Source organism: Chiloscyllium plagiosum, unplaced genomic scaffold (genome assembly GCF_037043375.1).
Source record: "Chiloscyllium plagiosum isolate Xiang-an unplaced genomic scaffold, Cpla_swu_hap1 HiC_scaffold_11, whole genome shotgun sequence".
NCBI classification, from domain to species: Eukaryota; Metazoa; Chordata; class Chondrichthyes; order Orectolobiformes; family Hemiscylliidae; genus Chiloscyllium; species Chiloscyllium plagiosum.
In genome coordinates, this window is record NW_028270149.1 from 71994421 (window position 1) to 72020990 (window position 26570).

General features: G+C 42.2%; 1 protein-coding gene across 3 annotated transcripts in view; it reads right to left on the minus strand.

Annotated features, from left to right (window-relative positions):
* htr2cl2 (5-hydroxytryptamine (serotonin) receptor 2C, G protein-coupled-like 2) overlaps nucleotides 1-26570 on the minus strand; it is a 349437-nt gene that overhangs the window by 23872 nt on the left and 298995 nt on the right. For all 3 annotated transcript variants that reach the window (XM_087991787.1, XM_087991786.1, XM_087991788.1), the window contains exon 2: nucleotides 2303-3183. In XM_087991787.1, coding sequence (XP_087847913.1) covers nucleotides 2303-2603 — 301 coding nt within the window. In that variant the 5' untranslated portion in view covers nucleotides 2604-3183. The remainder of the gene's footprint in view (nucleotides 1-2302; nucleotides 3184-26570) is intronic.

Below are 26570 nucleotides of genomic sequence, written 5' to 3' on the forward strand. Positions count from 1 at the left end.
GCTCCACAACTACTGGTGAAGGAGCAGTGCTCCGAAAACTAATGCTTCCAAATAAACCTGTTGCACTATAACCTGATGTTGTGTGATTTTTAACTTTATCTTAAAACAATCATTTTTTTACTTTGGTATCTGAACATTTCAATTAGACTCGAAGAGGTCTATGTGTTTTATGTGGTTCATCATGGGTAAGATGCTTAACTGGGTGTCCATTTGCTTGTTGATGTCAATGCTGCTACACTTCAAGTCACCCCATCGATTTGGAATCAGCTTTGAACTAATGTCATGACAAGGCAAGTCCTCATTGAACAGTTTGCTCAGCCTTTGTGGGGAATTTTCTTCAAGATCAGTGGCAAGTGTACTTGATTGCTGCTTACTGTATCATTCAGGGCCACCATGGTCTTCACAGTTACCTGATACATAGCAACATGGCTTTCATTGGGGGTCAATTAACTTGGATGGTTGGTTTATGATGCAGCCTATTTCCAACAGTTTGTGTTCAATTCCTGCACTGCCTAAGGTTACCATGAAGGAGTCTTCTTCTTAGCCTCATCCCCTTGTCTGAGGTATGGTGACCTTTGGGTTAAACTACCACTAGTTGTTTCATCCAGCAGCTACTCTCTCATTCCTTATTGTAAGGAATTAATCCAGATGACATAGCAAACAGTGGCAGGGTAAATCCATAGCTACTGATCTCTGGATACAGAATGCTGACCTGCCTGATAATCTGCCTATGCTCCCACACTAGCTAGACATTGACAAAATGGGTCACTTTTAGTTATGGCATGATTCTAGGTAGTAACTGCAAAATGGTCTGTTGTAATCAATATCATCCCACACCAATGGAAAACCTGTAAAACTGTATGCTTGCTGTTTTTTTCTCTGGCAAGACAGTATTCAGTTTTCTTGTATTGCCCAGCTGAACTGACTTCCCTTCGGCAATAGTGAATGATGATGGAGACACCCCAAACTCCAGTTTATAAGGGGCTCAAGGCAATTATGCATGCCTACCACAGCCACTGGTACTGTTGCCCTCACCTTGGTTTGAGTTCCTGGAAGATTTCAGCATTGGCGTCTTTCCTTGCTGGACGTAAGGGAGGAGAATGGCTTCCTGAATATCCTTTCCCATCTCCCTTTTGCAGCAGCTTGTTCTCCCCGTACCACCTCTGCTCATTCACTTTGTCATGCCATAGATCAAGTGGAATGCATATTAATGAAGCCAAAATTGACTCTGTGTGTGTGTGTGTGTGTGTGCAGAATTCTTGAAGTCCCTCAGCAAGTGCCACATCATTCCCTGTAAGCTTGGCCTCTTTAAGTAACTCTGAAAGACTTCTGGAACTCCAGCAGGGACCAGAAAAAAAAAATCAGCAATTAAATTGTAAGTAGTTGATAAACTTATGATTTGGAGGTTCCATTGTTGGACTGGAGTGGACAAAGTTAAAAATCACACAACATCAGGTTATAATTCAACAGGTTTATTTGGAAGCACTAGCTTTTGGAGAGCTGATCCTTCATCAGGTGGCTGTATGAGGGAGCAGCACTCCAAAAGCTAGTGTTTCCAAATAAACCTGTTGGACTATAACCTGGTGTTGTGTGACTTTTAACTTTGATAAACTTTTAAATAGTGCTGATGGGGGTCATTCCTCCTGCTGTATGTGTTTAAGGGATGGTATTAGCTGGAGTATTGAAATCCAGAGTGATAGTGCTACCAATCAACATATACTACATATTAACTAATTCCACAGCCTGTCATCTCCTCATGCTTCCTCTGGATGCCCCCTGAGCATATGGCAATGCTCTCACTAAGATGCTGTCAAACTATGGTTTGTACCAGAAGTGGGGTTATGTGTTGTAAATGGCATTTTGTATAAACAACACCTGTAGCCCTAAAACTCTAGGCACTGTGGAGCTGAATTCAGTGGTCTCATAAATATAATTACCAAATTTGCAAGTGCTTTTTAGTAAAGTTATTTCAATCTCGTGCCTTTTGATCTCCAATTAAGATACAGTATTCTTTAAATTGCACATGTAATATCAAATTACCATTACATTTCACCTTAAACATACAAGCAATGTAATTACTGTTCTGGTCATATCACTACTGAGAAGGATTATAATATGATGAACTGTCCTGCTGCGCATAATACTGGAATCTAACTGCGAGCTTCTATTGTTGGAGGACGATATGAATTATCTTACAGGTCTCCGCTCATTCACAATCCAAAATGGGCTGATCACTGCATTAAAATCTGTTGAACATTTTGCCAAACTCTGTTCCAGGTTCATAAAAACAAGCAGTACTTACCGTAGAGAATAGTAATTAGGGAAACTGGCATAACTAAAATTCCCACCAGCATATCAGCTACAGCAAGCGACATCAGGAAGTAGTTCGTGGCATTCTGCAGCTTTTTCTCCAGTGAGACTGCCATGATCACTAATATATTGCCCCCCACAGTCAACACGATAATGATGAGAATAAGCAAGGCAGGCCAGTTCTTTTTTGAGATGCTTGTGTGAGCGATGTCTTCCGGGTCTGAGGCATTAAATATTTCCCCTGTAGTCAAACTCTGGTTCAGGGTACGAGAGCCGTTGATATATCTGGCCATGAGAACACTGTAGAAATTGAAATGCAGAGACGCAGAACTGGAGCGAACCTGACAAATTGTGAAGTTCTTCTTTAAATAAGATATGAAATGCTTTGCTGTTTACTTTTGTAAAATGCCTGTGTTGAAGGGAAGACTACCTCAAACATTTGGGCGCATAATTCATCCATTATTCTGTGAGCTTTCAATTGAGATGTCAAGTATTTTAAGCCTTCAAGCATTTTTGTACCTGACAAAATGAGTAATGATAAAATGCAGGCAACAGTGGGGTTCTCAATGTTTTCACCTGGATTACTGAATACAAAGTGAGAGATTTTCCTGCTTCACACCTCATGCAGCAGCAACCACAATATCATCACAAATGGTGCCAAGCTCCTCAAGAGGTTCATGTTGTCATCCCATTTTCTCAACTTTTCTTTTCTTCTTGAGTATGTATTTTTGTTACTGTCTCTTTTCTGCTTTTGCTGCTTTTTCAGAAGCCGCAAAGATTCATGTGGATTTCAACAGGCCTTTTTTTTCCCCATTCTCATCAACTCATTAAGATCTAATCAAAATGTTCTTCCAGAGTTGAATGAGTCCAATTCTGAAAGGAATCACAATTAGAGAGTTATAACATTGTTATTTGCTTCAGTACTTAAAAATATTAATTCAATTAAAACTCTGCACTGCTACTTGCATTCAACATTCAATGAATAGTGCCTCAAATCCTTGCAAAAAATCTAAGTGTACATCTCCTGCCTACATAACTACCATTCTTCTTCACATGTTTTATTACATTTGCTGCCAAAAGTATCAATACACATTGGCAAAAATATACTGAAGTGCCAATTCTGAAGTATTTTTCATCTCCGTTGTCCTGACAATTATCTTTTTCCCAAGTTCATTAAATTCTGCTTTATCCATCACTACCTCACACAGAACATGAGGGGAACATTAACTCAGTACATTCTGAATTACTCATGATAAGATACTTTAATTATGTGCAGAGCTTATGGTGTATTCTTTTTAGAGTTTGAACATTAACAACTGAGGCTTCTGCAAGATGAAAAACACAATAAGTATAACTTTGCACCCAATGTGGAATATCATTTGCTTTCTCAACCAGAAAATTGCTTTATGATGTTAATACCACTGAACTGATTTAACACATCGGTCAACATGTGTATGTATGGATTCAGCTGCAGGAATCGTTTAAAGATGGTAGGCAGAGGCTGGGAATTCTGTGGTATGTAACTCCTAGCTCCACAAAGCTTGTTGGCCATCTATAAGGAACAAGTCAGGAGTGTGTTGCAATTTTCCTCATTGCCTGGATAACTGCAGTTCCAACAATGTGCTTAATATCATCCAACAGTGAAAGATGGCAGCTGTTGAGCGCTTTCTCAAGGGCAACTAGGAACAGGCAATAAATGGTGGCCCAGCCAGTGATGCCCACACCCTACGAATAAATTAGGGAGGAGTAATAAATTCTGGCCTCGCCAGCAATATTCTCCTACCCGGAATTAATTTTAAAAAAGGTACAAAAAGAAGTTTAAAAACCTACTAGAATATTGGTTATATTCTCATCGTGTGTGGATCACAAAGAGGAGGAAATTAGAAAGCATTGATTAGACCACACATGGGATGCTGCATTAAGCTTTACATCTCAGGAAGTGTGTACTAACCTTGGAAATTTGTTGCACAAATTCGCTAAAATGATTCCTGGGTTTAAAGAGGTTGAACAACAAGGGAAGGGTGTATAAATGTGGCTTGAATATAGTGGATTGAGAGGCCATCTGATGATACTATTTAAAATATTAAAAGGATTAAACTGATTGATACAGAGAAACGAATTCTCACAATGTGGAGTCCAAAATGCGGTGACTTGGTCTTAGAATCAGGAAGCACTTTTTCACCCAAAGAACTGTTCTAACCTGATCGTATATAAGTTATCTCATGAGCATATGACCATGGCATAACATTATACAACTGGACTCCATTTTGCAAAACATAATCCAAGTTCCAACCCAAGCTACTTGTACAGGCAAAGCATATTTTTTTTTCAAGGTTGCTCACTCAAAATACTTGAATTTCCCACCGAACAGCACGGAAGGAACATCTTCATTGCTGAGGCCACAGTGGTTTGAAAACAAGCACACCACTACTGTTTCAAGGTCAAATACTCATGAGCAACAAATTCTGATCTTGTGAGCAATGCCCATATCTTAAGAACAATAATTGTTTTAAAAAAAATTGTTTGTAGCGGTGAGTAGTGCACCAATTTCCATCACATGAGCTATAGCTAACGCTAGTAGAGATAGGTTCAAGTGTCATTTGTCCATTAATGTAATAATATCCACTAGTGTTTAGTTATGTCATAGCATTGTTCTTAGGCATGCAAATGGGTATAATGATGTCTTACAGATGAGAGAAATCATGAATATTATGAAACCATATCTGTCTCTGCTGCTGAACTGGAAGTTGGTTGGCCTATAGGGAAACGGGGAGCTGGCTACATTGTATAGTGGACAGCATACCATCTGTGATGCACCAACTCTCTGGCATAAAAGCTGCGGGCAGCACTGAACTTCATTGCCACTGACAGTGCATCACAGATGGTTTCTTTTCCCTACAGGCCTGAGCAGACCAGATGACGAGCCTCACTGAACCCTTGTCTTCAATATGCCCAGGTTGGTGAGTGACTCTGGCTGCAGTAGGATTGAAGAGACAAGCAGTTTGTTTTATGTGAGGTGAAGTATTTTGAGAGGACTAACATGCTGAATGGTAGGGTCCTAGGAAGTACAGAGAATCAGAGGGACCTTGGTGTGTATATATCCATAGAAACTTGAAGGCAGCAGAAGCATTAGACCAGATATTAAGAAGGCATATTGGATTCTTGCTTTTATGAATCAAGCCATGGTATACAAGAACAAGGAGACAATGATAAAGTTGAATATAATGCTAGCTATGCCACAGTTGGAGTACTGTGTGCAGTTCTGTTCACTACCCAATAGAGAACATGTGATTGCATTAGAGAGGGTGCAGAGGAGATTCACAGCTTGTTGCCTGGGCTGGAGAGATTTAGTAATGAAGAGAAATTAGATGGGCTGGGGTTGTTTTCCTCAGAGGGTAAAAACAAGGACTGCAGATGCTGGAAACCAGATTCTAGATTAGAGTGGTGCTGGAAAAGCATAGCATTTCAGGCAGCATCCGAGGAGCAGGAAAACCGACGTTTTGGGCAAAAACCCTTCATTAGGCATAGAGGCAGAGTGCCCCAGTTCCAAACTTCCAGCTCAGCACTAGTTTGGAACTGGGGCACTCTGCCTCTATCCCTGATGAAGGGCTTTTGCCTGAAATGTTGATTTTCCTGCTCCTCGAATGCTGCCTGAACTGCTGTGCTTTTCCAGCACCACTCTAATCTAGAATTTGTTTTCTTCAGAGCAGAGAAGCTGAGAGGGGAGCTGATTGAGGCATACAAAGTTCCCAAGGGTATAGACAGGGTAAATAGGAAAAATGGTTCCCCTTAACAGTGGGGTCAAAAGCTGTGGGGCATAGTTTTAAGGTAAAGTGTAGAAGGGTAAGGGGGAATTTGAGTTTCTTTTCATCCAAAAGACTGTGGCCGTCCGGAGTACACTGTCTGAAAAGGTCATAGAAGTGGGAATGGTTAAATCATTTCAGAAATATTTAGGCAAGGACTTGAAATGTCATAGCATACTAGTGCTGGAAAAGAGCCAAGTGCTTGAGCATGGGATTGAGATAGGAAAAAGTTTGATGACCTGTGTGAACATAATAAGCCAAAGGGCCTACTTCCATGCTATAAGACACTATAACTCTTTTTAGATTAGATTAGATTAGATTAGATTACAGAACAGTGTGGAAACAGGCCCTTCGGCCCAACAAGTCCACACTGACCCGACGAAGCGCAACCCACCCAGACCCCTACATTTACCCCTTACCTAACACTATGGGCAATTTGGCATAGCCAATTCACCTGACCTGCACATCTTTGGACTGTGGGAGGAAACCGGAGCACCTGGAGGAAACCCACGCAGACACGGGGAGAACGTGCAAACTCCACACAGTCAGTCGCCTGAGTCGGGAATTGAACCCGGGTCTCTGGGGCTGTGAGGCAGCAGTGCTAACCACTGTGCCACCGTGCCACCCACAGGATGCGTACCAGAGCCCCTGTGCTCACAGATGCCTTACCCTGCTACTCTTGTGTCAGAGATGTTGCAACCAAGTTGTGATATTTCTCTATGTCAATGCTTGGATAATGTTTTAAATTGCCTTTTTGTTCCCTTAGCCTATGTGAGTTACCGATCTTTACCAATGTGTTAAACATCCACACCCAAAATTTTACAATGGGAGGAAGACTTCAAAGCAAAGGGTATGAATTCCCATTGTTTCTTTGTAAAGTCCCTATTTATCCTTTTTGTTAAATGAACATTATAACTCTTGGCAATTTGAATTAATTACTTGGTATTTTATTGCTGTAACAAAGCATTCATTAAGTACCTGTATTTATTTGAAACAAATTATAAGTTAGTGCAATGCAGCTGAATAAAACATAATCAGTATGTAATGCAATTAGCAAAATTGAAGCCCTTGGAATTAAAGGGGCACGGGAAGTGTGAATAAAAATTTGGCTTTAGAACAGAGATTAGTGGTGAAGAGCAGTTTCAGATTGAAAGGGAATATACAATGCTGTCCCACGTGGATCAGTATTATGGCCACTGGTGTCTGGAGTCTGTTAATGATCTGGACTTGGTATACAGGGCATAATTGAATATTTGCAGATTACACAGAACTCAGGGATGCAAGTAAACAGTGAAGCTGTGAGAATGTTAACAGCAGATTTCAGTAGGACAGGGACAGATTGGTTAAAGGGGCAGATACATAGCAGATGTAAGTCAAGCAGACAAGTGTGAAGTGATACATTTTTGTAGACAGCTCTACGGCCTGTTCCCTGGAACGCACACTGAGACGAACATCAACTGTGCCTGGAGGATCATCAACTCGGTGAAGGACGCTCTCTGGGCGGTCCGAAACCTGCTGATCTTCCAGCTGAAGGAGTTGACCTCGACTGAGTGTTGCAGACTGGCACATTCCAAGGTCCAGTACTATGTGTTGAGGGACGCGCTGAAGTTTGGGGCAGCTGCCGCCAAGGCGCAGTGGGGAAAGACCACCGTGTAACATCTGCCTGCCTAAAGAAGAACGGGGGGCCCGCGCAGTCATTTGGGCTCTGCTGATGCCTCAGCTAAAAATGTAATCGTACAGACCTGTAAATAGGAATGATTACTCTGTTTTCGGTATGCAAACAAATGGAATGTTTACATATGTATGGCATGGGCTTTTGCCCGAAACGTGATTTCGAAACTGCTCGGATGCTGCCTGAATTGCTGTGCTCTTCCAGCACCACTGATCCAGAATCTGGTTTCCAGCATCTGCAGTCATTGTTTTTACCTCATATGTATGGCATGTCCAGTTATACAGATCATCAAAATATTTTATGAATAAAGTATATTTTTGAAATAAAAAAAAATGACAATAAGATAAACTGAATGGCATGACTTTCGAATTCAAAAGTGAGGAGGTTATTCTAGTCCTTTGGAAAACAGTGTCTGGCCTTTAGCCCAGAGAATTAGGCTGAATCTTGCATTTTTTTGGCTAAGTTTATGTTGCATTAATTTTTCTTCAGGGACATCTGTTGTGAGACCTAATGGGTTTTCTTGCTGTTACTGTACCAAACTCATTTCATTAACTAACTATGCCTCCCCTACAGAACTTGCTACGTCCAGCTCTTCCCATCTTACCACATGGCGCTCCCAGAACACCTCCCCATGCAGCAGATCCCCGTTAAAATACATCATCGCTTGCCTCTGCACAATCTCCAAAAGCCTGCTGTGCATCCAGATAAGCGCTGGCTTTCTGAAATTGTCCTGCTCAGTCATGGACAGATACTTTGGAAAAGGGGGAAACGACACTGAGATTACAGGGCTTTGGAAGTCCAAGTCAAGGGAATGGTGAGGGAGGAGGGCTGTACTCTTCCCAGAGGGCCGCCAGGGGAAGCCATGCCATTAGACATGGGCAGTATAGTCCGAAGTTATCCCCTCTTCCCTGCTCACATTTCAATATTGTTCTATTTGTCCATTTGTATTGTTTATTTTTAATTTGAAAATTATATTCAAATTAACAAATAATTGTCAAATCTGTAAGCCTAAAACTAAGCAATATTAGTGGATAGACACTCAATGGGATAAGTCTTAACTCTATTTGATGGTGTTAGGGCAAGGAAAGAGAGTTGACAATTGTTTTACATCACTTACCATTTTTAATTCCACTGACTTCAATGTTATTTGGGCTGTTAGCAAATGTTTTACGCTATCACACAGTCACAATGTACTCTATTAAATTGCTCAGTCCTCCATAAAGGTGGCAATAGCCCATCTGTTGTAAGTATTATAACGTCTCTGTTAACGTAGTTGACTGAAGAAAGTTGCATTCAGTGTTCATCCATCAATATCACCAACAAGAAACTCTAGCCTCCCTTTTAAAACAGATTTTCAGACGAGAGGTTCTAGTAATCGGAAACAGGTCACAGGCAAATTTGTTGCTAAAACCTTAGAATTGCTGAATTGCATCAAAATTTTGAAATCTTTGTTTTGCTTTACAATTACCTTTAATAGATAATTATTTGCAAAATAGTATTGTGGTTTCTTGTCATTTTTGTCTCGGAGATAATTAATCACATTTTGTTAGTGCTGTAAAATATTAAATGTTCCCATGATCTTGGCACTGGCTCACGATTCCTTTTGGCCTGTTCAATGTAAAAACACATAACAACTCTTGGTCTAAACATCTGCATTCAAAGAAAAATATTTAAGGGAAATGGTCTTGTTGGGTTAGGTTTTCAACTAGTCTCCAGTGTGGAAAATGTATATTTTGAATTGCAGGCTCATTATGGAATCCTCTGGAATTTATTTCCTGTGAATCATTGAAAAGGAAGGGGTTGTGGTTGCAAGAATGTGCAGCCCATCAGCGATGATAGTTTTATACCCAAGTGCAATTTTAAACTTTACCCCATTATCAATAATTGACAAAAAGGAAGTGAAATCTCCCTGAAGTTTTCCTTCCAGCATCCTTGTTACTGAAGCTAAGAGAAGTTGGCCTATTATGGGATTTGGAAATTAATTTGAATGTATTTCTAATAGTCAGAGTTATTCAGCGTGGTATTTCTAATCCATTTTCTCTGCACATAAAATATTTTGCAGTTCTCTCAGTAGCAGCCAGAATGCTAATGTGTACATGCAAAGCAACTGATGCTGCTTGCTTCAAGAAACATGATTGACTGACTTCACAAAAATTTGTATTCAGAGTGAGTGCCTTCCTTTAAAGCATTTCAAGAAAAGATCATTAATTGTGAGTTGCAATTCATTGCACCTGGTTAGTCTGTCATGAAAATGTCAAACCCAGATGATATGCAGATGTTACATTGTCATGGAGATATCCACAAAAGAGAAAGGAAGACTTCCATTTATATAGCACTGCCATGACTTCAGGACATTCTAGAGTGCTTTTCAGCTAATAAATTACTCTTGATGCTGTACGTTACTGTTGATGTTGAGGTGCCAGTGTTGGACTGGGGTGAAGGGTGGCATGGTGGCTCAGTGGTTAGTACTGCTGCCTCACAACGCCAGGAACCCGGGTTCGATTCAAACCTCAGGCAACTGTCTGTGTGGAGTTTGCACATTCTCCCCATGTCTGTATGGGTTTCCTTTGGGTGGTCCGGTTTCCTCCCACAATCCAAAGATGTGCAGGTTAGGTGGATTGGCCATGCTAAATTGCCCACAGTGTTCTGGGACGTGCTGTTTAAGTACATTAATTAGGGGTAAATAGAGTAATAAGGTAGGGGAATGGGTTTGGGTGAGTTGCTCTTCAGAGAGTTAGTGTGGACTTGTTAGGTCTAATGGCCTGTTTCCATACTATGAAGGTCAAAAGTCACATGACACCAGGTTATAGTTTAACAGGATTATTTGACATCACAAGCTTTTGGATCGCGGCCCTTTCATCAGGTAAAGTGCCAAAGGAACAGTGCTCCTAAAGCTTGTGATTTCAAATAAACCTGTTGGCCTATAACCTGATGTTGTGTGACTTTTAACCATATGTTACCATTGTAATTTAAGGACTATGGCAATTTGTGTATAGCAAGGACCCAGAAAAAAACAATGTGCTAATGACGAGATCATCTGGTGCTGTTTGAGTTATATGTGTTTTTTTTTGCCTTGGAGGTAAGTAGGAATGACACCAGTTTCTATATCTGAAAATGTTTTAAAATATCTTGGTCATCAAAGGATTCTGGAAAATCCAAGATGAAGGATGGTAAAAATTTCTGGTTGTAACAGTTTGCTCCATTTTTGAGGTATTTTAGGTGTTGAAGGTGATTTCCTCGAATTTCAGGAGCGGTAATGATTGTTTTAAGTACTGTTGCATGTCTTTGGACCTTTGGAGGAAAAGAAGTCAAAACAACAGCACTTTTAAAAGGGAGAGGAGCAGACAAAGGCAGCACATGGTGAGGTCAGTGCAGGAGAGAGAGAGTGAAAGAAACCCACACTGCTAACTGACACAGCAGTGAACCTGCACAGTTACTGCTTTTGTTGTTTGAATTCATGTATCGCTGGACATCGGAGTGCATCTGGGAAAATTAGCAAACAGGGAAATTCGCAACTGATCTTGGAGGAACCTGTTTGGGAGAGGTCACAGCACAGAAACAGATAAGGGAATATTTTAAGTGTGGCCTTACAGAAAGTCTGCAGTAGTGAGTAGAGTGGGTTCTTTCTTGATTATATGTTTTATTGAGGTATGTCTCTTGATTAAACTTAAAATTATAAGCCATAAGTATTAAGTTAGCCTGGAGCAGTGTTTTGTAGAGGAATAAGACTGCTATTTTCTGAGTCCATAGGTTGGAAGAAGCAAAAATGGTCTTTATTAGAGTAATATGCTCTTCTTGTCGGAAATGGGACTTTAGGGATAGTTCGCATGTTACTGAGGATTATATCTGCAATAAATGCAATTGGTTGCGAATCCTATCGGATCAAATGGATTGGTTGGAGAGACAGTTGAAGGCAATGAGAAATTTACAAGAGCAAGGGGATGTGATGGATGGAAGTTATAGGAAGGGAGAAAAGTTGCAGATACAGTCACATCGATGGGTTAACTCTAGGAAAGGTAAGAGAAGTAGGCAGGTAGTGCAGGAGTCTTCTGTGGCTATCCCCATTTCAAACAAGTATGCTGTTTTGGAAAACGTAGGGGGTGATGGATTCTCAGGGGAATGTAGTAAGAACAGCCAAGTTTCCGGTATTGAGATTGGCTCTGATGCAATGAGGGGTACATCGGGTTCCAAGAGCTCAATTGTGTTAAGCGACTCTGTAGTCCGAGGTACAGATAGACATTTCTGTGGCCAGCAGCAAAAAATCAGAATGGTGTGTTGCTTCCCTGATGCCAGGATCAAGGATATCTCAGAGAGGGTGCAGAATGTTCTCAAGGGGGAGAGGGACCATCTGGAGGTCATTGTACACATTGGAAACAATGACATAGGAAGGGAAAAGGATGAGATTCTGAAGGGACAATATAGAGACTTAGGCAGGAATTTAAAAAGGAGGTCCTCGAGAGCAGTAATTTCTGGATTACTCCCGGTGCTACAAGCTAATGAGGGTAGGAAAAGAAGGATAGAGCAGATGGATGCATGGCTGAGGAGCTGGTGTATGAGAGAAGGATTCACATTTTTGGATCATTGGAATCTCTTCTGGGGTAGAAGTGACCTGTACAAGAAGGACGGATTGCACCTGAATTGGAAGGGGTCTAATATACTGACAGGGCAATTTGTTAGAGCTCTTGGAAGGATTTAAACTATTATGGTGGGGGATTTAAACTATTAAGGTAGTGAGGAAAGAGATCAATCTGAGACTGATATAGTTGAGAAAAGAAGCAAGTCAAACAGTAAGGGTAGGCAGGGACAAAGCAGAAAACAAGGTAGGACTGATAAATTAAACTGCATTTATTTCAATGCAAGAGGCTGAACAGGGAAGGCAGATGAACTCAGGGCATGGTTAGGAACATGGGACTGTGACATCATAGCAATTACAGAAACATGCCTCAGGGATGGACAGGATTGGCAGATTAATGTTCTAGGATACAAATGCGATAGGAAGGACAGAAAGGGAGGCAAGAGAGGAGGGAGAAGTGGTGTTTTTGATAAGGGATCGCATTACAGCTGTATTTAGGGAGGATATTCCTGGAAATACATCCAGGGAAGTTATTTGGGTTGAACTGAGAAATAAGAAAGGGATGGTCACCTTATTGGGATTGTATTATAGACCCCCTAATAGTCAGAGGGAAATTGAGAAACAGATTTGTAAGAAGATCTCAGTTATTTGCAAGAATAATAGGGTGGTTATGGTAGGTGATTTTAACTTTCCAAACATAGACTGGGACTGCCATAGTGGAGAAAGTGAGGACTGCAGATGCTGGAGACCAGGGTTGAAAAATGTGGTGCTGGAAAAACACAGCAGGCCAGGCAGCATCCCCTCTTAATACTCGGGCTTATGCCCGAAACGTCGATTCTCCTGTTCCTCGGATGCTGCCTGGCCTGATGTGTTTTTCCAGCACCACACTTTTCAACTCTGGGACTGCCATAGTGTTAAGGGTTTAGATGGAGAGGAATTTATTAAGTGTGTACATGAAAATTTTCTGATTCAATTTGTGGATGTACCTACGAGAGAAGGCGCAAAACGTGACCTACTGTTGGGAAATAAGGCAGGGCAGGTGACTGAGGTGTCAGTGGAGGAGCATTTTCGGGCCAGCGACCATAATTCTATTAGATTTAAAGTAGTGATGGAAAAGGATAGATCAGATCTAAAAGTTGAAGTTCTAAGTTGGAGGGAAGGCTAATTTTGACAGTATTAGATGAGAACTTTCAAAAGCTGATTGGGAGCAGATTTTTGCAGGTAAAGGGACAGCTGGAAAATGGGAAGCCTTCAGAAATGAGATAACGAGGGTCCAGAGACAGTATATTCCTGTTAGGGTGAAAGGGAAGGCTGGTAGGTATAGGGAATGCTGGATGACTAAAGAAATTGAGCGTTTGGTTAAGAAAAAGAAGGAAGCATATATCAGGTATAGACAAGATAGATCAAATGAATCCTTAGAAGAATATAAAGGCAGTAGGAGTATATTTAAGAGGGAAATCAGGAGGGAAAAAAGGGGACATGAGATAGATTTGGAAAATAGAGTTAAGGAGAATCCAAAAGGGTTTTTACAAATATATTAAGGACAAAAGGGTAACGAGGGAGAGAATAGGGCCCCTCAAAGATCAGCAAGGCGGCCTTTGTGTGGAGCTGCAGGGGATGGGGCAGATACTAAATGAGTATTTTGCATCAGTATTTACTGTGGAAAAGGATATGGAAGATATAGGCTGTAGGAAAATAAATGGTGACATTTTGCAAAATGTCCATATTACACAGGAGGGAGTGCTGGATATCTTGAAACACATAAAAGTGTATAAATCCCCAGGACCTGATGAGGTGGACCCTAGAACTGTGTTGGAAGCTAGAGAGGTGATTGTTGGAGCGCTTGCTGAGATATTTGCATCACCAATAGTCACAGGTGAGGTACCAGAAGATTGGAGGTTGGCAAATGTGGTGCCACTATTTAAGAAAGGTGGTAGTGGGCAAGTTGTTGGAGGGTATCCTGAGGGGCAGGATGTACATGTATTTGAAAAGGTGAGGACTGATTAGGGATAGTCAACATGGCTTTGTGTGTGAGAAATCATGTCTCACAAACTTAATTGAGTTTTTTCAAGAAGTAACAAAGAGAATTGATGAGGGCAAAGCAGTGAATGTGATTTATATGGAATTCGGAAAGGCTTTCGACAAGGTTCCCCTTGGGAGACTGGTTAGCAAGGTTAGATCTCATGGAATACAGGGAGAACTAGCCATTTGGATACAGAACTGGCTCAAAGGTAGAAGACAACGGGTGGTGGTGGAGGGTTGTTTTTCAGACTGGAGGCCTGTGATCAGTGGAGTGCCATAAAGATCAGTGCTGGGTCCACTGCTTTTCGTCATTTATATAAATGATTTGGATGCGAGCATAAGAAGGATATTTAGTAAGTTTGCAGATGACACCAAAATTGGAAGTATAGTGGACAGTAAAGAAGGTTTCCTCAGATTACAATGGGGTCTAGATCAGATGGGCCAATGGGCTGAGAAGTGGCGGGTGGAGTTTAATTCAGATAAATGTGAGGTGCTGCATTTTGGAAAAACAAGTCTCAGCAGGACTTATACACTTAATGTTGAGGTCCTGGGGAATGTTTCTGAACAAAGAGACCTTGGAGTGCAGGTTCATAGCTCCTTGAAAGTGGAGTCGCAGGTAGAAAGGATAGTAAAGGCGGCATTTGGTATGCTTTCCGTTATTGGTCAGAGTAATTGAGTACAGGAGTTGAGAGGTCATGTTACAGCTGTACAGGACATTGGTTAGGCCACTGTTGAAATATTGCGTGCAATTCTGATCTCCTTCCCATCGGAAAGATGTTGTGAAACTTGAAAAGATTTACAAGGATATTGCCAGGGTTGGAGGATTTGAGCAGTACGGAAATGTCGAATAGGCTACGGCTGTTTTCCCTGGAGCGTCGGAGGCTGAGGGGTGACCTTATACAGGTTTATAATATTGTGAGGAGCATGGATAGGATAAATGGACAAATTCTCTTCCCTGGGGTGGGAGAGTCCAGAACTAGAGGGCGTAAGTTTAGGGTGAGAGGGGAAAGATATAAAAGAGACCTAAGCAGCAACTTTTTCACACAGAGGGTGGTGCATGTGTGGAATGAGCTGCCAGAGGAATTTGTAGAGGCTAGTATGATTGCAACATTGAAAAGGCATTTGGAAGAGGATATGAATAGGAAGGGTTTGGAGGGATATGGGGCGGGTGCTGGTAGGTGGGACAAGATTGGGTTGGGATATCTGGTCAGCATGGACGAGTAGGACCGAAGGGTCTGTTACCATGCTGTACATCTCTATGACTCTATGACTCTATGACCCTATTGATGAGGTTAGTACATTTGATGGGCTGTATGAGGACATCAGTCTTATTTGATCCCTCATAATAAACTGGGCAAGAAAGTAAGATCGCAAGGGATCCAAGGCATAGTTATGCATTGGATTCAAAATTGGTTAACAAAGAGGAAACACAGGGTGATTGTATGGAAGTATTTCTGTGACTTGAAGTCTGTTTGCTGTGAAGTTCCCTTGTGACTCAGTTTGGGGCGCTTGCTCTTTGTGGTGAAGATTAAATGTAAGGGGTATGGTCAAGATGTTAACAGATGACATGCAATCTTGTACAGTAGCAAATAATGAGGAGGATAGGGTGAACTACAGGAGGACATCAAAGATGGCAGAATCGTGGTGAGTGAAATTCAACCCGGAAAAATTTAGAGTGCTTTTAAGGCAAAGGATTGCACTATGAATGGTAGGACCATGGAATGTACGGAAGATCAGAGAGAATGTTTGTGAACATCCACAAATCTCTGCAGGTGGATAAAGAGTTGGTGGATAAAGTAGATAAGAAGACATCTTGAATGTTTGCCATTTTTAAAAAAATGATCTATTTGAGCATATTATGAGAAACCTCTGGAGCAGTTTGGACTTGTACCCAAGGTAGGGACATTACCATTGTTGCTGCAAGTATTCAAGATCGAGGTGGTTATCAAGGAAGCATATAAAAGGATTATCAGATCACAACTGGACGGATGTGATCTCACTTGAGAGGGTGCAAAGGATATTTACCAGGGTTGCTGCCTGGGTTGGAGGATCTGAGCTATAAGGAAAGGCTGGGTTGTTTTCCTTGGACAGGGGACCTGATAGGGGTGTACAAGGTTATGAGTGGCATAGATAAGGTGGATGGGAAGGACCCTTTTCCATTTTTAGGGGTTGAGTCAACAGTGAATGTAGATTTTAGGTAAGGGGCTAAGAGAAGGGTTGAGAATTTCTTTCACCCAATCTCTCTAAGCTATGTCTCGTTAGACGGATTTAACAGAGAAATTGGCCTCAGTATTTTCCTGGACACTGTGAGGAGTGTGTATTAATTATTTGCGTTTATCTGGTTTTAATTACCTTGTATTTTTTCTCCACTCACTTCTTGACAGTAACACAACTGTGATCATGGACTCATCCTGCGGACAATGTTGGAACAATGGTACATGTGCAGCCGGTTTTTATTATCCTTAAACAAAGGGTGTGATATCAATAATTTTGTCTCTGAGCTTATGACTAAGAATACATCTTTAAAGGACAATGATGCCTACTGGAAAGGTTAATGTTTTACACAATTCAGAGTTCACCTTTCACAATAGATTTTGAAGAAAATTGTTCAACATTTATATAATGATTTTAAAAAAACAAAAAACAAGCTACAATTTTCTTTCCAAAATTTGCAATGGATCCTTAACTCTGTTCCAAAAATTCCAATTTGAATTTGGATATAAGCTTCAGTGAGACCAAAAACATCTTCCATTATTTTTGTTTATATGCAGCATTAATGTCTCTGTGCAATATTTTTAGCTAACCAATTAATGGATTCATGTAAATTTCTCAGTGGGTTAATGTAACACACATTAAGCTGTTAACTTGAACAATTTAACTACTGTAAAATAGAGTAGAAAGGAATTTATTTAAACATGATAACCATAACGCAAATTAAACCCAGCAGCACTCCAATAAAATTAATTTATACACAATGGAAATGATTAAGCAAACCTGAACTATGTTTATATACAATGAGCATTGCTGTAGCAATGTGCTTCAGAAGCCTATTCCCAAAGGACGTTTGGTCTGGTGCTGGACCCTGCCATTACAAAGAGGCAGGCATCTTGTTTCAATATTATAATGGGCCCAAGGAGATATGATTTAATATCCACAGTATTCCCTGCTGGGCATGATAAAAGAGGACTTCTTTGTAATTCCAGAATTGTTCAACCCTCTCTTTCAGAGAAAAATAAGTTAAAGGAAAGGTTATAAGATAAATAGTTACTTCAGGGTTTTATTTTGAACTACTTTATTTTGCTCATTTTTGACCAAGTTCTGAATGGAAAGCATTTGTTTCAGTTTTGCAGTAGTCATTTCTCTTTGCTGCCTACAAGTTTGAATAGTGGGCATTTTCATTACCATTTCCTGCTTTATGCCATTTGGAGGAGGAAACATGCAAGGAAAGGAGGCTGTGTGACAGGTGAGATTATGTTTGCAAAAGACTGCACCATGACATCTCAAAATCCATACGCTGGCAGAGGTAAATGTAACCTGATTATACTGTCTGCACGGGTAATGTCCTCAGGTAAAAACAAGGACTGCAGATGCTGGAAACCAGAGTCTAGATTAGAGTGGTGCTGGAAAAGCACAGCAGGTCAGGCAGCATCCGAGAAGCAGGAAAATTGACGTTTCGGGCAAAAGCCCTTCATCGGGAATAGAAGCAGGATGCCTGCAGAGTGGAGAGATAAATGAGAGGAGGGTGGGGGTGGGGAGAAAGTAGCATAGAGTACAATGGGTGAATGGGGGTGGGGATGAAGATGATAGGTCAGAGAGGAGGGTGGAGTGGACAGGTGGAAAAGAAGATAGGCAGGTAGAACAGGTCATGAGGGCGGTGCTGAGCTGGAAGGTTGGAGTTGGGGTGAGGTGGGGGGAGGGGAAATGAGGAAACTGGTGAAATCCACATTGATGCCCTGGGGTTGAAGTGCTATGTGGTGGAATGTCCTCAACCCAGCCAACTTTAGCTGTTGCATCATTAGCCTTCCCTTAGTAATGAGCTCAGAAGCACTGACAGTTGGACAGTGTTTGGTACTATTCACAACTTCTTAGATACTGAAGTAATCTGTGCTTGCATTTAGCAAGAACTGAACAACATTCAAACATAGAGCAAGTAACATTTGTGCCAAACAAATGTGAAAGAATGAACATCTTGTACAAGAAAGAAGTTAAACACCTTCACTTGATGCTCAATAACATCACTACAGCTGAAACTGCACCAACAATATCCTGAGGGTTAGCATTGATCAGAATCTAAATTGGACCAGCCATATAAATCCTCCAGACCAAAGGGGTAGCTATGGGCACACGTATGGGCCCCAGCTATGCCTGTCTCTTTGTTGGCTACGTAAAACAGTTGATCTTCTGTAATTACACTGGCACCACTCCCCACCTCTTCCTCCGCTACATTGATGACTGCATTGGCGCCACCTCGTGCTCCTGCGAGGAGGTTGAGCAATTCATCAACTTCACCAACACATACAATCCTGGCCTTAAATTTACCTGGACCATCTCTGACACCTCCCTCCCCTTCCTGGACCTCTCCATCTCCATTAATGAAGACCGAATTGACACTGACATTTTTTTACAAACCCACCGACTCCCACAGCTACCTGGATTACACCTCTTCCCACCCTACCTCCTGCAAAATGCCATCCCGTATTCCCAATTCCTCTGCCTCCGCCGTATCTGCTCCCAGGAGGACCAGTTCCACCACAGAATACACCAGATGGCCTCCTTCTTTAGAGTCTGCAATTTCCCTTCCCACATGGTTAAAGATGCCCTCCAACGCATCTCGTCCACATTCCGTACCTCCGCCCTCAGACCCCACCCCTCTAACGTAACAAGGACAGAACTCCCCTGGTGCTCACCTTCCACCCTACCAACCTTCGCATAAACCAAATCATCCGCCAACATTTCCGCCACCTCCAAAAAGACCCCACCACCAGGGATATATTTCCCTCCCCACCCCTTTCCGCCTTCCGCAAAGACCGTTCCCCCGTGACTACCTGGTCAGGTCTACGCCCCCTTACAACCCACCCTCCCATCTTGGCACCTTCCCCTGCCACCACAGGAATTGCAAAACCTGCACCCACAACTCCTCCCTCACCTCCATCCAACGCCCTAAAGGAGCCTTCCACATCCATCAAAGTTTTACCTGCACATCCACCACTATCATTTATTGTATCTGTTGCTCCCGATGCGGTTTCCTCTACATTGGGGAGACTGGACGCCTCCTAGCAGAGCGCTTTAGGGAACATCTCCGGGACACCCGCACCAATCAACCACACCACCCTGTGGCCCAACATTTCCACTCCCCCTCCCACTCTGCCGAGGACATGGAGGTCCTGGGCCTCCTTCACCGCCACTCCCTCACCACCAGACGCCTGGAGGAAGAACACCTCATCTTCTGCCTCGGAACACTTCAACCCCAGGGCATCAATGTGGACTTCAACAGTTTCCTCATTTCCCCTTCCCCCACCTCACCCTAGTTCCAAACTTCCAGCTCAGCACTGTCCCCATGACTTGTCCTACCTGCCTATCTTCTTTTCCACCTATCCACTCCACCCTCCTCCTTGACCTATCATCTTGACCTCCTTGACCCCTCCCCCACTCACCTATTGTACTCTATGCTACTTTCTCCCCACCCCTACCCTCCTCTAGCTTATATCTCCACCCTTCAGGCTCTCTGCCTTTATTCCTGATGCCTTTTGCTTGAAACGTCGATTTTGAAGCTCCTTGGATGCTGCCTGAACTGCTGTGCTCTTCCAGCACCACTAATCCAGAATCTGGTTTCCAGCATCTGCAGTCATTGTTTTTACCATATAAATACAAAAGCAGATCAGAGGCTGGCAATTCTGCACTGAATAACTCACCTCCTGACTCCTAAAAACCTATTCACCATTGACAAGGCAAATCATGGAATCCCTACAGTGCGGAAAGAGGTCACTCAGGCCATTGAGTCTACATCAACCAGCTGAAGAGCAGCCTACCCAGACCCACACCCTATCCCCATATTACAATGGCTAATCCACCCCTTGGACACAATGGGCAATTTAGCATGGCCAATTCACCTAATCTGCACATCTTTGAAATGTGGGAGGAAACTGGAGTACCGAGAGGAAACCCATGCAGACACAGGGAGAACATGCAAACTCCATGCACACACAGTCATCTGAGGCTGGAATTGAACCCAGACTCCTGTTGCTCTGAGGCAGCAGTGCTAACCACTAAGCCACCATGAATATAATGGACTACACTTCACTTAGCTGAACAGTGCAGCTACAACAACTCACATGAAAGTCAACACCATCCAGGATAAAGAATCTGATTGAATGCCACTTATTCCACCATTTTCAAACTTCACATCAACACATACTAACATGAATCCATCCCATCTGCAAAATGCACTGCAACAACTTGTCAAAGCTCTTCAGATAGCACCCGACCTGAATTGTTATCCTAGGCACTCAGAAGAAAACTGGCCTCTGGTACAATGGAATGTACCTTAATTCCAAATTTCTCTTAAAATATGTATCTTAAGCTGGAACTGTCACTGAGTCAAAATGCTAGAAACCCTGCCCACATGGACCACATGGACTGTAAAGGATCAAGAGGTCATGTCATCATTACCTTCTCATGGCAATTTGGGATGCACAATGAATGGCAGCCATTGACAAATGCATAAAAAAGAAAAACGGTCAATTATCCTGATTGTTACAATGAAATTGCGTGGCACGTTGCATTTTAATTTGCATCAAATCCATTACAGGAAATCCTCTGCCAGGAACCATCAATGTCATTGAGGTCTTATACTTTTATCTTTGGACTCATTCCAAGCTATTGCCTGGGGAAGTCAGCAACAGCTGCCAATCCAGTGGACAGAAGTATTAAGCAGATGACTGATGCCTCATTTTTTCAGACTGCATCTGCAGTCCTCACTTTCTCCTCATTTTTTCAGAGCCAAAGAACTGGCCAGCTTTCCTACTGAAAACTAGAAATAGCATGAGAAATAATAACAAATCATTCAGAGTACAATTTCATATTCCATAACAGACCTGGGCATTATTAATGACACCATATGGCTGGGTTTTGTAGTACCTCACAAAATCCTGCAGGTGGCCTGCCCAGCATCTATTGGCTATCTTTACCCCCACTGCATAGTAAACAGCACCAGATGGGCCAATGGTAATTGGACAAATTATTGATCAGTTGGCAATTATTCTTAACCGAAGGCTCTCATCCCACTGTTGCTGGGATTTAAACAGCAGTAAGACAGTCCATATACTAAGCACATGAGGATATTGGTCTCTGGGAACACCACAAAATGTTACAAACCCAAGTTCACTTCAATCCATGACCTCTCAAACCCTTGCCCCCACTCTCCCCATAATGAGACTCCAAACACTTGAAATGTCACAAATGAAATCAAGCACGTGTGCAAAATCGAGCATTCTCACTGTTCCAAACTCACTGCCAGTATTGGAGGGCTAAAGGTCTCTGATTAACCAGTAACTCTCTGAGGCAAGACTGTATCCATTCGCCATCTGATAGCAAAGGCATCCACTTTCCTTTCTTGGCAGGTATAACAGGTTCCAAGGTTCATGAGCAAATAGGAGAGTGGGCAGCACAATGTGGTGTGGACCTGTGCTTTGAACACTGTTGACATTGCACCTATTCTTACATTGAGCTATTTATAGATGGCCCCATCGATATGTCTTAGTTTTCTTAATACCCAGTCAATGGTGACAAGTAGAATTGGAGAAAGGATGCAACCTTAATTTACTGGGAATGAGGCATTGTGCTCATTCTCTGTCCTAACACAGCATTTGCAATTCTCAGAGATCTTCCCAATAGCTGCAATAATCTTTGGTGGAATGTATTTGCAGAGAAAAGTTTGCAAGAGCTAAGATATCAAAGGTCTTAGAGTCATAGAGATGTACAGCATGGAACCAGACTTTTTGGACCAACTGGTCCCTGCTGACCAGATATCCTAAATTAATCTAGTCACATTTGCCAGCACTTGTCCATATCCCTCTAAACCCTTCCTATTCATGTACCAATACAGATGCCTTTTAGATGTTGCAATTGTACCAGCCTCCACCACTTCCTCTGGCAGACCATTCCATATGTACACCATCCTTTGCATGAAAACATTTCCCCTTAGATCCTATAGTTCTCTCGTTCTGGACTCCCCCACTCCAGGGAAAAGACCTTGTCTATTTATGCTTTCCAAGCTCCTCATGATTTTATAAACCTCTATAAGGTCACTCTTCAGCCTCCGATGCTCCAGGGAAAACACCCCAGCCTATTGGGCCTCTCCTTATAGCTCAAATCCTCCAACCCTAACAACATTCTTGTAAATCTTTTCTGAACTCTTTCAAGTTTCACAACATCCTTCCTGTAGGAGGGAGACCAGAATTGCACACAATATTTCAAAAGTGGCCTAACCAATGTCCTGTACAGGTGCAACATGACCTCCCGACTCCTGTACTCAATGCTCTGACCAACAAAGGAAAGCATACCAAACGCCTTCTTCACTATCCTATCTACCTGAGAGTCCACTTGCAAGGAGCTATGAACCTGCACTCCAAAGTCTCTTTGTTTAGCAACACACCCTAAGACCTTACCATTAAGGCCCTGATGTGCCTTTCCAAAATGTAGCACCTCACATTTAACTAAATTAAACTCCATCTGCCACTCCTCGGACCATTGGCCCATTTGATCAAGATCCCCTTGTACATTGAGGTAACCTTCTTCACTGTTCACTACACCTCCAATTTTGTGTCATCTGAAAACGTACTAACTATGCCTCCTACGTTCACATCCAAATAATTTATATAAATGACGAAAAGCAGTGGATCCAGCACCAAACCTTTTCAGACTGGCCTCCAGTCTGAAAAGCAACCCTCCACCACCACCCTCTGTCTTCTACCTTCAAGCCAGTTCTGTATCCAAATGGCTAGTTCTCCCTGTATACTTCTACCATCATTATTCTAAGGATTCACTCGACCTCTACTGTTTATATCTCACTTATGCTTCCTTTTTATCTTGGCCAAAACCTCAATTTCTCTAGTCAGCCAGCATTCCCTACACCTACCAGCTTTGCCTTTCACCCTAACAGGAATATACTGTCTCTGGACTCTCATTACTTCATTTTTGAAAGTTTCCCAGTTTCCAGACAACCCTTTATCTACAAACCCAATCAACGTTTGAAAGTTCTTGTTTAATACTATCAAAATTGGCCTTCCTCCAATTTAGATGTTCAACTTTTGGATCCTGTCTTTCCTTTTCCATCACTATTTTAAAACTAATGGAATTATGGTCATTAGCCCCAAAGTGCTCCCCCACTGACACCTCAGTCACCTGCCCTGCCTTATTTCCCAAGAGTAGGTCAAGTTTTGCACCTTCTGTCATACATACATTGACACACTGATTCACACTTAACAAATTCCTCAGCATTTAAACCCTTAACACTATGGCAGTTCCAGTCTATGGGTGGAAAGTTAAAATCCCCTACCACTACCATCCTGTTATTTTCACAGATAACTGATACCTCCTTACAAATTTTTCAATTTCATGCTGACTATTGGTGGGTTTATAGTACAATTCCAAAAAGGTGATCATCCCTTTCTTATTTCTCAGTTTCACCCAACTAACTTCCCTGGATGTATTTCCAGGAATATCCTCCCTAAGTATCCCTTATCAAAAACGCCACTCCCTGTCCTCTCTTGCCCCCCTTTCTACCCTTCCTGTAGCATTTGTATCCTGGAACATTAAGCTCCCAGTCCTGTTCATCCCTGAGCCATGTTTCTGTAATTGCTATGATATCCCAGACCCATGTTCCTAACCATGCCCTGAGTTCATCTGCCTTCCCTGTTGGGCCTCTTCCGTTGAAATAAATGCAGTTTAATTTACCTCATTCTTTTTGCTTTGCTCCTGCCTGCCCTGACTGTTTGACTTGCTCCCTTTTCCAACCATGTCAGTCTCAAATTGATCTGTTTCCTCACTTTCTCCCTCGGTCCCCTCCCCCACCTTACTAGTTTAATTACTTCCAAGCAGCTCTAGCGAATCTTCCTGCCAGTATATGAGTCTCCTTCCAATTCAGGTGCAAATCTGTCCTTCTTACACAGTTCACTTCTACCCCAGAAGAGATTCCAATGATCCAAAAATTCTCCCTTGCACCAGCTCCTCAGTTACTCATTCATCTGCCCTATCCTCCTATTCCTACCCTCACTAGCTTGTCTTGATGAAATCAATGAAGCTCAAGGTAAGAAAGGCTCGATTGTATTGCCAACAAAACACCGCAGTATAAAACTCTGCTCAGTGCATTGCCTCAAGCTTGTCTATTCTTATGAAAGTTTACCATCCACTAAGTCTTGAAATTAATAACATTAATTTTGCAATTGATGGTTCCCTTTTATTGGTAGAAAAGTGACTTCCTTCCACTTATTATATTGGGTGTAGCTGCTTGTTTTGAAGGCATTGATAATTAACCCAATTTTCTCATCTGAGATACAACGCCAGTGTTCCAGACCAGGTTATAAAGTTACTATAGCCACTTTACAGTTGCTTCTCCAGCTGACTTGAGCATTATTGAAACAATACTATCCATATCTGGAGATTGGCTGTTTGGTGGAGTTATTCTTGGGAGCTCAGCTTGCACACTAAGAAGTTCCAGACCCATAGAGTCATAGAGCTGTGCAGCATGGAAACAGACCCTTCGGTCCAAACCATCCATGTCAACCAGATACCCCAACCCAATCTAGTCCCGCCTGCCAGCACCAAGTACATATCCCTCCAAACCCTTCCTATTCATATGCCCAGCCAAATGCCTCTTAAATGTTGCAATTGTATCAGCCTCCACCACTTCCTCTGGCAGATCATTCCATATACGTACCACCCTCTGTGTGAAAAAGTTGCTCCTTAGCTCTCTTTTATATCTTTCCCTTCTTATCCTAAACCTATGCCCTCTAGTTCTGGACTCCCTGACCCCAGGGAAAAGACTTTGTCTATTTATCCTATCCATGCCCCTCATAATTTTGTAAACCTCTATAAGGTCACCCCTCAGCCATAGAAATACCCTGGAGTGAAGAAATGGTAAAAACTGTGGGACTTCCACACAATCACAGAAGAGAGGAATGCCACTCATGTTCCATTACATCTGGTGTACTTTAGTAGTTGTCGATGTAAATTGAATAGGGTTGATCCTAATATCAGAAGCTGAACTCGTGATCTCACATGAACAATGGAACAGGAGTATTGTACTACAATACTTTTGGGCAATGACAGCTCAGAGAGCATGCTATTTATCTGCCCCAACCTCATCCCTATTGCAAGGATAGGTAAAAGAAGCCAGTCGTGCCTCCAATCGCCAGGTCCCTCTCTCGTGAGCTGGTACCTCTCTCCCAGCCTCCAGCTGGTGGCGCACTTGGTTGGAAAATGCAAGTGATCTTGTAAGGCCTGAAATGCATTATTTCCCAGCAATGCAGGACTTTTTGCTGCTTTTCTACCTTTTGCCATACACTGGTACATGCAGGGCATTTTAGTAAATATCAGAGCTGTGAAATCTAGTAGTGAGGAGGCCCCTGTGGCATATCGGTAATGTTCCTAAATCTGGGCCAAAAGGTTTGGGTCTAAGTCCCACTTGTTGGCTGTGGAAGGTGATTTGTAACTAGGCTAAAATGTGGATTACCAATCTGTAAAAGACCTCCCAGTATGCCTATAGTATGCAATAAGAACAGGAGAGTCTACTGTTCAGCCGTCCTGCAGAAGGCAATGACAAACTACTTTCTCCATATTAAAGAACAATCCCAGTACATGTTCATAGCCCAAACCTCAGAACCAAAGAAAGCAGAAGAGAGAGAACAATTGAAAGAGAGTGACAGTCTAATTAGGTCCAACCTCTACTCTTGCCACATAACCTTGGAAATGTTGCCTCTTCAAGCATTTACCCAATATCCTTCCAGAAGTTCCTGTTGAATGAAGCAACTTCCAACACCACAACTGGTTTTGCAATTCACAAGTGTTAAGACAAATGGGATCTGAAGTAAATTGAATGAAGGAATTTGTAAAGCCAGAGGAACTTGTGCAGAGGAATCAGATAAAAGCTTTCTTTAGAGAGACAAATGGAATTACTTTTCAGTGCATGGAT